We start from the raw sequence: 11,365 nt of genomic DNA, 5'->3' as shown, positions 1-11,365 counted from the left end.
TTTTAGTGAAGTGGGCACCAAGACACAATCATATCCCTGCTGGTAATGATGATATACGTTTTAGCCATAAACTTTCTTTTAAAAGTGACAATTTTAGTTAAATATAAGCCTTTTGAGGAGAAAGGCTTTTATGCATCTCAGTTAAACATGTGCATTGGTAGTTTCAAATTTGCAAATTAGAAGTTGAAGATAGTTTTATACCTCACTTTTTAGGAGGTTGTGTTCAAAAGTAAAATCTGTCTCAGAATCTTCCAGGACATTTAAAGACGCGTGTTGATAGCATGGAGGAGAAGGAAGGAAACTCAACTTTCTGCTCACTCGTAGGTCCATTTGTCATCCAGCTGTCATCCAAATGTCAAACTGATGGAAAAGAACTTAAGTGTTTTTTACTCAGATAAGAAGTCTGAGATTAAAATATTTCATAGTTTTTCTCCACATTTCAGAAAGTTACTCTCATCACTGCAAAGGTCTCTGAAGGCCTCAGTTTCTGGGCAGCCCAGGAACAGATCTAAAACGGAAGCGTGGCCCAGTCCTTTAATGAGGATACAAATGGAGTTTGTGGAGTTAAGTTAGAAGACAGCGGTGATGCCTCCACTCTCTCCATTATTGTCCAGCTCCATGACATTATGACAGGTTAACCATTTGTAATTCCTTGGTAATTTCTTGGTTAAATATTAAGAAATATAAATTCACAGCAAAGGTTAAACATTATTTGGTTTCATCCATTGTCTCATTTCAGGACCAAGCAGGAAACTGCAGTAGTTTATGAAGGATTCTAATTTGGGGTTCAGGAAATAGCCTCTCAACGCTACTAATTCAGATCTCTCCCAGAGAGCTACTAGATTTCATCATAATTGACAAACATCAGTGACCACCTCCTTGGGTGGCTGCTTTTAGAAATGGCTATTGTCATATTTTCTGGACTTTGCCGGCTGAAGGCACAACAAATCCCTGCCCGGGTTTTTGAAATACTTCTGTTACCTCGCTGCTACTTTTCTGCCAGGGATAAATGTTTTGAGGTGGCCAGACCCAGAACATCCTTACAAGGATTCCTGTTACAGTGCTAGAGTATACACTGCTCATTTCTCCTATTCTTATGTGCTTTCTTCTTTATTAAGATTATTTTATGTTAAGAAAATAAGTGACATTTAAAAGTCCAAAGAGGAGTGATCACAGTTGTATAAGGGGTGATTTCCCACTTGAACTCTGATGTCAATAGATTCTGTAGGTCAGGCCTACAACGGTCTGTTTGGTTTGATGTTTTGGTAGTTTAATTAGAGGGTGGGGAATAGTATAGGACCTAATTCCCTGTGCAGATATTTCTATTCCAGAAGTACATGTTGATATCTATGAGCAGGAAACGGCATAGCAGCTCTTGGTTTTAAGTTTGCCGTACCTTTTTCTTCGTGTTTGTTTTAAGCTCAGGTAAAGGTAACCTCCTCCTTCTATGACTCCAGTTTCCATTCAGGGTATAATATTATTCAGTAATTGATTTTCTTTTTAATCTGGGCAATAAATTGATGTTTGCAGATGGTAGCATGGGGGAGGGGGTTGTATGATTAGCACGTTCTACCCTAAAAATGTTTTAGTAGCTCAGCAGGTGTAAAGTGAGGTTTAACAACTTTCATGGAGATTCCAGATTGACATTTCATGGGAAAAAATGAGCACTTGTTCTGATGGATGTGGACAGAGAAGGCTATAAATTAATGTGCAACTTATAACATTCCAGAGGTTAAAAATAACTGATGCAGGTGTACCTCTTCAGTGTGACTCTTCAGATAGCACTTTTACCTTTGGCATAGTTCTGCTGTCAGCAAAATGTACAGTGGTGTGTGTGTTGGGGTGGCCTTCCTGATCCTTCAGTTTGCTCTAATTTCTGACAACTCTTTGTAATTCTAATGGCTTTGATAAGTCAGTGAACAACCATGTTGAATGCATTTATGATCTGGAAGACTTTGTGGTCTCCCAGGGAAGGAAGGATGGATTTAGGACTGTGCTGCTCCCAGAGACGTGAAACCCCAGTGTGCACAGCACAGACGGAGTATGGGGCACACATACCTCGTCAGGTGCCGACGACTCCTGCTCAAAATCACATCTACCTAAAAAGGGAGTGTGCTGGGGACCCTTGGACCTTTCACTAGTGTGGGTTTGAGTTCATGGTCACTAAATTCTCTCAACTGCCTTTGTAAAAGTCACTTTGAGTACAGTAATGCCAGAGGAGCATATTTAGTCTCTAATAATAATCTTTAGTAGTCCACTTGATAAATTTGCTAACATAGGTTCAGAACCTTTGGGGGGGAAGCCAGGACCACTTCGGTCTTTGGCTTAAACAGTTTAGTTGGCTGCATGTGACAGGTGCACCAGGGTGTGGATGAGTGTGGCATTTGTTGACAAGGAAAGCATTACCCAGGGGACAGAGGCAGGTAGCCCCTCATAGTCCCTTCTCACATTTGGGGGGTAGGGGCTCTCTCCCCCTCTCTGATTGGGAGCACTGAGGACAGAGGAGGGCTTTTGCCTTTTCCTGTTCAACCGGCTCTCTTTTGTCAGTGCTTCCTCCTAAGACCCCCTCATGTCCGTTGGCCCTTTGACCTGGATAGTTACATGGTGGTTTGGCCGCCTCCCGTGCTGGCAATATATACACAACATGCATGCATGCTGTCCTCCATTTCCAGGTCTTCAGGTCCCCTGAGGCCGCCCATTCTCCTCTGGACTCATTTATAAAAATAAAATACCATCTTTGGCCAGTAATGTCAGTTCCCTACAGGTTTTGTGTGTGAGGGCTTCATGAATGGTTACTTCCTGCATACACTGAGGAAGCATTTGTCAGACTCTGCAGAGTGATTTTTAGAGAAGCAGTGTCTTCAAGAGTATTTATTTATATCAGAAGGTGGAATTTTACCCAAAGAAAGTGGGAGCCAGCCTTGCTCAAAGACATGTAGATGGTAAAAAATGTATCAGAGGTAATTTGACACTCCTGCTGGTAGTTCTCCATTCAGCATTTTTAAACCCCTTCAGGTTATATCTTCCTAAAAAGAATTGATTTATATGTTTACATGAAACGGTAAGTTGCGTTAGGTGGTCTGTTTTAGGGATTTCCATGACAGCCTCTTGTCCCGAGATGGAGAGATTGGAGGTAATCCACCCGTTCAATGTGGAATCAAACTGTGGGTTCTCAGTAGCTAAAGAAGCCATGTACTGTATAGTGTTTTTCTCGGAGTATCAACTCATGTTTTTCAGATGCTTTTCTTTTTTTAATGGTGAGGGAAAGGTATAATTTGGGATTCCACAGTGCCTTGCATACAGTAGGCGCCCAATAAATATTTGTTGAAGCAAACCAAGTTTCCCAAGTCCTTGTCTCTTGCAGTGACCAAGAACATCTTTCTCCTCTGAAGGGCTTGGCAGTTGTGGCTAAAAAATAAGCAGTATCATTATTTGCTTGAAATCATATACACAATTTGTATGAATTTTGGTATGTTGCCAAGACATGATCTTTTTCTTATTGTATTTTCTGTAAATATTTCTGGCACTGAACTGTAAAGTAAAGGCGAAATGTAAATATGAAGGTGTCCTGTGTACCGTCGCCTCCTGTGTTTCCTCTTCGTCAGTTAGGGAAGAAGGCCCAGAGGCTTGTTTGTATTTATGCAGCCCCTTTGTCCAGAAGAAACCCATGGAATATTGAATGTAATACATTTAGTCAATTAAATTTTAAGGAGATTCTTATCTAAAAATGTCATGTGTGCTTTTGGTTTGACTCTGGCATGGGTGTTCTTCATAATTTAGATCAGTAGGTTTTCACCCTCGTTTTGTAGAGTATCATGAAATACTCAAAATTTGATAAATTTAAAAAGAAAATTATTTGGCCTTCTGTGCCGGAAGGAGTTCGTGTAACTAAAGCACTGCCAACGGAGGCCCACCTCACAGAGGCTAGCAGTTGCTGAGCGGCTGGCTGGCTCTGTGTGTCCTGGGAACACAGAAATGCCAGCTGAGCTCCCTGCCTCTGCAGAAGATCTGAGCTCTGCCAGGGCTGGCCAGTCAGGAAAGCAGAGATGCAGGGGGAGGTCCTCCCGCTGCCCGCTGGCCCTTTGAGTAGGGTCTTGGCTGCAGAAGGTTCCATGGGGCCAGATTAACATCTAATGCCTAGGTCACACGTGGCAGGGGGCAGGGGGGGTCAGGTGGTACCACTTGAGCAAACAGCTGTGGTGCATGACTCTGCCAAGAGTCACCCCTCCAGCCTGCCACTGACTCCACGTGACAATGCGTGACCCCCCAAAGTGCAACTGGAAGCCAGGGCTGCGAGTTGCCTCCCCTCAGGTGTGCGTCCACACCTGCTTGCCTCCTCACCACAGGACCTGCTGCTGGGTTCTGTTGGCCAGGGGAGCTTAGCCCTGGGCTGACTGCACAGTGGCCCTGTTTTGGGGTCTGGCAAGGGTATGTGTGTTCGAGCCTTTCTCAGCTGTGCTGCTCAGCTCTTTCTGACCCCAGCCCCTTCAGAACCCAGTGCCAAGGGACCTCCCTGGTGGTCCAGTGGCTAAGACTCCGTGCTCCCAATGCATGGGGCTCGGGTTCGATCCCTGGTCAGGGAACTGGATCCCGCATGCCGCAACGAAGAGTTCGCATGCTGCAACTAAAGATCCTGCGTGTCACAGTTACAACTGGCACAGCCAAAAATGAACAAACAAACAAACAACAGTGCCAAGAAATCACCCTAACCCAGACCACCCAGCTCTTGGTCTTGGCCCCCGGGCCCTGAGTGGCACAGCTTGCCAGGCTACTGTGTTTCATAGATGCACATTCTAATACCATCTGCCCTGACCCTCCTCTGCTGGGGACTCAGGTCATTCCACAGCTGGGCTAAGACTCCCTTTAAACACACTGGCCCTCCAAACCCCAGCTGTCACCACCCCCATTTTTACTGTGGCTGGACCCCTCTTACCCTTCTCCCTGGGCCAGTGTCTTCCTCTAAGGGGGTCCTTCCACTCCATGTCTCCCCTAGGTCTACCACCCATTTCCTACAGCTGCTCCCCCAGCCTGGAACTGGGTCTGCCTGACTTTCCAACCTATGCTCCATGAGATGCCGTGGTCTAAAAATCAAGTCGGCCTCAGACTGGTTGCCCATTGACGTGTGGCCCCTGGAGGTTCTGACTCAGCAGAGCAGGGTGAGCACGCCAATCGGCATGTCTCATAAGTACCATCCAGCCCCCTCCACCCCTCTGTTGGCAGTGGCTGAGGCAGGTGGGGCAGTTGGAGAATACCACGCTTCCAACTTCCTTCCCTCCACAAGCAGCAGCCGCTCTTCGTGTGGACTTCCCGCACCCACCAGGCTCCCAGCCTGGCCAGAGTCTCCCTCCAGCTTAGGGGCTGTCAGGCCCTGGGAGGTCCAGCGTCTCCTTCCTGTCGTGGGACCTGACGTGGAGATTTACTGACTACTCCATAATGAAAGAATGACAGAGGCGAGGGGGAGAGAGAAGCTCAGCATTTGGGGGTGTCTTGCCCACTTGGGAGATAAAGGAACAAGGTTCAAGTCTTAGAAGCTCTTCACTGAAAACCCTAATAAGGAGAGATGCAGAAGCTTCCAGATTAAATAACAGTCATTTACTGAGGGCCTTGCTGGCTCCGGAAGGAATATGTGACCTCAGATATATGAACACCCATCTGGGGGCAATTTGTATCCACTTTTCTAACTTTTAGCAGCTTGGCGAGGTAAGGATTATTTCCATTCTACAAGAGGGTCGGGGAGTTGTCACGTGAACCCACATCTTACAAGGATTCAAACCCAGGCCAGGAAGCCTGGGCTTTTGTTCTCAGTCAAACTGTCCCACTACCCCAGCTTCTTCCCACTTGTCCAAAACAGCTCTCTCCTCAGCTGCCTGAAGGACCTTGTGGTTTCCTTATTACGTCACCCGTTCAGTCACAATTGGGCTGAGAGCGGAGCGTGGCCCGGCCCGCCAGGTCCCCAGGGCAGCCCTGCCAGCCCAGCCCAGGCCAGCCTGGCCTAGCCACACACGCACCATGAAGTACCCTCTGGTGCCGCTGGTGAACGAGCTGACGTTTTCTTTCCTGGTGTTCTGGCTCTGTCTGCCCGTGGCTTTGCTGTTGTTCTTGCTGATCGTCTGGCTACACTTCTTACTCAGCCAAGGTGAGCTGCCCAGGCCGGGCCCTAATCCTGGAGGCTGGGCAGGGCGTGGGATAGGGTGGGAGTCCCAAAACAACTGCCGAAAGAGGGGTGTCCTTCAGGCAGAGGGGTTTCCTGCTGGCTCCGAGAAAGCATTGACTTGGTAGTTTAGCGTTTCTTAACCTGGAGTCCCAGAGTGAATCCTGAGTTTGGAAAACAATATGTATGTGTGCACATCTGTCCCTGCAGGGCCACTGCTAGCATATAAGGTCTTTGGTACATATGAAAGTATTGTGAATGTGATTGCGAATTTAGTTAAGATATTCTAGATAGAAGATAAAACAGTTTATTACTTTTGCAGTATAATATAAATATATTTGTGGTAAAATAAACTTGGAGCAGAAATGTACTTGGAATTGGTTATCATGTATACAAAATTCATATTATTTCTGAAGAAGCAGTAGTCATGTACCACCGGTAATAGAACCTATTATTATCAAAATGTGTATGTAAACTATATATATATATACAGAATAATGGAACTATAATTTTTGTGTGAAACATGGTGTCAAATGTAAAATGTATGTTTCAGCATGGCAGTAAATGCTTTCTGTTTTTGTGAGCAATCATTAATTTAGAAGGAATTGAATCTTTATAATAAATAAATAAACAAATACACACACAAAAAGGTGTCCCTTCAGGGCCACAGCTAGCACATAAGGTCTTTGGTACAAATCAGAAAGAGGTGGCCCCTCTGTGCAGATGAATTAGTAAAAGACGTCCCTTCCTGTGAATGCAGCCAGGGCACAAGGCTCGGTGAGCAGAGCATGGGCTGGCTTTCAGCCCCTCTCGGCCCTCAGCCCTGTGCTTTTGCAGTCAACAACCAGCTTGATGGGTACAGCAGCCTTCAGCATTTAGCAGGGGCCCAGAGACCACTCACACAGTTTCCTGCCCAGACCACACATCAGGGAGGATCTGGGTTTCTGTGGGACACAGGATCCCAGAAGCTGACCGACACCTGTCCTGAACTCAGCATGCCACCCAGAGGAGTGGGAGGCAGGGCGAAGCAGGCCTGAGGGAGGCTGGGAGCAGTGGGCCGGTGGGGACGGGGGACAGCCTAGCCACGTGGCAGGAATGACACTCTGCTCCTCAGGTGTCCCGCCTCCCTCGGCACTCCCATCACCTAGGGGCCTCTTCCTGGGGACTGCTTGACCTCCCGCCTCCTGCTCAGCAGCCCCATGACCTTTGACCACCTGGGCAGGGAGGGCACTGAGTGTGCTGCCAGCTCTGCTCAGATGGTGCTCAGACAAGCTGAGCAGTTCACCCCCAACTTGCCCCATAATCTCACATGTAGGGGCCGGCAATTGTGCAATTGTTATGAGTTCCTGGTGAGAGCTTCCAGAAAATGTTTGTTTACCAGGGTGGATGGCAGCCCTCCCTGAGAGCCAGTGTTGGGTAGAAGGCAGAGCCCTTGCCTGCAGTGGCTATAAAATCCCGTTTCTCCAGAGTCTAGGGGATGTGGGCCCGGGTTTCAGCTTTGCCCCTTGATCATTCATAACAATAGCTTTTTGAACACTGTGCTAGGCCTGTGCTAAACACCTGGTGTACCTTATTTCATTTAATCCTCAGACTAACCCTGTGAAATAATCCTTATCATACAAGTGAGGAAACTGAGGTTTGGAGAGAAGTTACCTGTTCAAGGCCACACCCTTAAGAGTGCCGACTGTCCAGTGTCTCACCTGGGCTCTGACACCTACCAGCTGTGGGACTTGGGGCGAATCCTCTCTGAGCCCCAGCTTTCTCACCTACAAAATGGAGATAATAACGGTCCCTACCCTTTGGGGCTGTGGACAGATGCATGTCAGGGGCAGGGTACCTGTACCCACATGGCACATAGCAGGTGCTTGGAAGCTGAGAAATAATCCAGGCGGTGTCGGTTTTGTCAAGGTAGGAGGAAGTGTAGGCATAGCTTTGGATGGGTTTTCCGGAAGGGGGGACACCTTCCCTGAGGTCCAAGGCACTAACCTCCTCCAGCAATTCATTCTCCTTGGAGGCCCATCTCTAAGCCATCCACAACCTGCCCTGTCTGACCCCGCTCTCAGACTTTCTCCTGAGAGGCTGTTTACCCACCGACATCTCACACGGCGGTTTGAAACAGGTCCTTTTGTTGATTTTGCATTGAAGAGAAATTGTCCTTAAAGTGAGGCAAGCAGCCCTCCCTCAGGGTCCCCGTCTTCTTGGGAATCTCAGTATTACTGTGTCCTGTCTTTGTGCTGAGAATTGGCTCAAACCCAGGGTCTGGACCTGCCAGGGATTGGGGGGCTGGGGCTCGGGACACCCTGGCCTGGGTTTTTCTCTTCTGCCATGGATCTCTTGATTGGAATCAGTCTGGCCTGGAATCTAGTATGAACAGCCGTCAAGAGGAGCTCTGATTCCCCCCTCCCCACCCCCACCTGGCCTGGCTCAACAGGGCGGTTTCAGAGCCCAGAAGGGAGAAGGTTGAGCAGCAAGTGCCACGTGGCCCACGAGGATGTGAGGATGCCAATGCGCTTTTCCAAGTGGAGGCTGGAGCAAGGGCGGGGGAGGGGGGAACTGCCTGGTGAGATGGGTGCAGAGGCAAGAAAAGATGGTTGGCAGCTGAGCCCTGGAGACGCTGGGCAGGGAGGGCAATGCTGATCCCCAGCCTGACATAGGAAGGGAGGATGAAGCCTCCGAATTCCCTGCCTTTGGACAAGGGCCCCCATGGAACTGCACGGGACTGTGGAGCCGGGACCTGCTTTTGCGTCCAGCGCTGCTGCCTCCCAGCGGCAGGAAAAACTACACGTGTTATTAGATGGGTACCTGAGCTTGCTAACATGACATATCTCAGGAAGGAAAGGTGAGAAAAGAGGGGGAAGGGGGAGATTATTATATTTCTGAGTATACTCAAGTTGTTTCACTGGTTACAGAGAAGTAGAGGAGGTTGAAGACAGCCCCTCAGATTTCAGACCAACAAAAGGCCGAGGGAGTTTCCTGGTGGCCTAGTGGTTAGGATTCGGTGCTTTCACCGCCGGGGCCTGGGTTTGATCCCTGGTGGGGGGTTTTGGCGGGGGAAGGGGGCGTTCCTTTTTTTAAAAAAGGGATTCTACCATATACTTCTCTGCAACTTTCCTGTAATATACCATAGACATCCAGCAAGTTAAAAGATACAGATCTAATGCGGGTGTTTTACAAGCCTCATGACATGCCACACGTGAGTGTGCCACACTTCATCACCCAGACCTCTCATGATGGACACACACATGGTTTCCAAGGTATTTTAGTGTGTGTGTGCACGTGTGTGTGTTTCACCATAAAACAGTGCTGTAAGGGAAACCATTGGACACATATACTCAGACATTTGTTAATGAATGAACTGGTGGACGGATGGATGGACAGGTGGGTGGGTGGGCTTGTGTCTCCTTGGTGACCCCTCCTGGACCATGCTCAATACAGGTAGGTCATTTGCTTACCCCTAGGGTCCTTCCTCTTCTAGAAGGTGGATGTGTCATAGGCCAACCTTCTTTCTTGGTCCCTGCTCACCATTCAAGGCACTAAAGTCTTCCTGAGGTCTTGGGGCTGTGTCATCTGCCATGATTCTGCCTTGGCCCCCTGGCCTCAGATAAGGCTGCAGGGGATGCCTGGGCCCTGCAGGGGGCTCATTTAGCATTGAAACTAGGAGCTAGGATGTGACCACTGAAGAGGCCTTGTCTTGTCCCTCCACAGATTCAGAGGAAAGTGACTCAGATGTTTGCTTTGATTGGGAGCCCTGGAGCAAAGTCCCCGCCAAGTTTTGCCAGAAGACGTTCCATAGCCAAGAGGAGGAGAGGCCCTGCTAGTGAGGTGAGGCCCCTCTAAGAGGTGGGGGGCTGGAGACAGGAGCCTCAGGTCCTGCCCAAAGCCTAGGGCGGCTGCCATGTTGGAGCTCTGCTCCCTCTACCCTGTTGGAAATGTTGCTGTCTCTGCCATGTCAGAGAACATTCTGCCTTATTGTGGGAGACCTGTTTTTGCCACGTTAGAGGACCAGTCACCTCTGCCGTGAAGAGTTTCTTTACAAAGGCCCCCCTACCCATTATCTCTATGACCTCACCTCCGATCACCCTCCTTAGGGTCTTTGCACTGGCTGTTCCCTCTGCCTGGAACCCTTCTCCCCACACATACCTCACCTCGAAGGGTTCTGCTCAAATGTCACTTTTTCAGTGACAACCACCCTCCTTAATACTGTAATCTTTTCCCCACTCTGGCTCTGCTCTACGTTTTCTTTTGCCATAGCACTTATTACCCATGACATGCTCGATAATTGATGTCTCCAAAGCATCCGTAGCAATGCCTGACACACAATGGAGGCTCCATAGATATTTGTAAAAGGAAGGAGAAAGACATGATAACAATAGTAATAGTAATAATAATGGCTGATATTCATTGAGTGTTTAATAGGTACCAGAGCCCGTGCTAAACATTCACAAGCTCATTTACGGAAGTCCTACGAAGAAGATATTATTTTTATCTTCATTTTACAGATGGGAATTCAGAATGTCAGTGCAGTTAAATAATGTGCCCCAAGTATCAGAGCTCTACCCTCACTGAACAGCGAGGACACCTCATCCATCCCAGTGGGATTAAATGCCATTTCTATGCCAGTGACTCCAAATGTATCTCACTCTAATCTCCCTTCTGAGCTCTATTATCTGTCCCCTCGATGCCTTTTCATGGCTAGAATGGGATTCTTAATTCCCTTTGCTACCCAACAAAGCAAAACACAGCACCCGATCTTCTGCCAGCTGGTCCGCATCTCCATGAACAGCATTACCGTTGGTTGGTCTAGTTGCTTGAGCCGCAAGCCCGGGAGTCAGCCATCATGCCTTTCTTTTCCTCCCACCCACGTCCAGTCCATCAGCAAGTCCTAAATGCCACCTCTCATGCGTCCACTTCTCTCTGTCCCCAGGGCCACCATGGCCTGCCCTACCCCAAGGTCTGCCCGTATGTCTCACTCTTGGAGCCCCTGCCTGTTGAGTGGAGAAAGGAGGTGGTGGCGAGAAGCAGGGACCCTCACTTAACCTCAGTCACATTGACCTTGTCAGGTCATGACCTTGAGAGTTGAAAAAGGAAGTTGAGGGCCCTTTCCCCAGAAAAACACACACTTGGACATGCACTCAGAGTTCTGTGCTCAGGGCCAGGTTCACAGGTTGTCACCTGTGCAGTTCCACAAGGTCACATGTTCAGAAGAGCCTCATG

The 11,365-nt window shown here is 48.4% G+C and overlaps 1 protein-coding gene across 1 annotated transcript; it reads left to right on the top strand.

The window, feature by feature from the left end:
• Positions 1-6,009: 6,009 nt before the first annotated feature.
• ADIG (adipogenin) lies at positions 6,010-9,969 on the top strand. Its single transcript, XM_007447708.1, has 2 exons — positions 6,010-6,136; positions 9,857-9,969. The coding sequence occupies exons 1-2, from the start codon at positions 6,010-6,012 to the stop codon at positions 9,967-9,969; spliced, it is 240 nt and encodes a 79-aa protein (XP_007447770.1).
• The last annotated feature ends 1,396 nt before the right edge of the window (positions 9,970-11,365 follow it).

The sequence above is a fragment of the Lipotes vexillifer genome, unplaced genomic scaffold (genome assembly GCF_000442215.2).
Source record: "Lipotes vexillifer unplaced genomic scaffold, Lipotes_vexillifer_v1.1 scaffold397, whole genome shotgun sequence".
In the NCBI taxonomy this organism is placed as follows: domain Eukaryota; kingdom Metazoa; phylum Chordata; class Mammalia; order Artiodactyla; family Lipotidae; genus Lipotes; species Lipotes vexillifer.
The sequence above is the reverse complement of the archived record's forward strand: the minus strand, read 5'-3'. Positions and strand labels throughout refer to the sequence as shown.

Excerpts from the sequence above, each read along its gene's own strand:
- ADIG (XM_007447708.1), top strand. The coding sequence starts at position 6,010 with ATGAAGTACCCTCTGGTGCCGCTGGTGAACGAGCTGACGTTTTCTTTC. Across the intron at positions 6,137-9,856 it reads ACACTTCTTACTCAGCCAAG|ATTCAGAGGAAAGTGACTCA; the intron begins GTGAGCTGCCCA and ends GTCCCTCCACAG.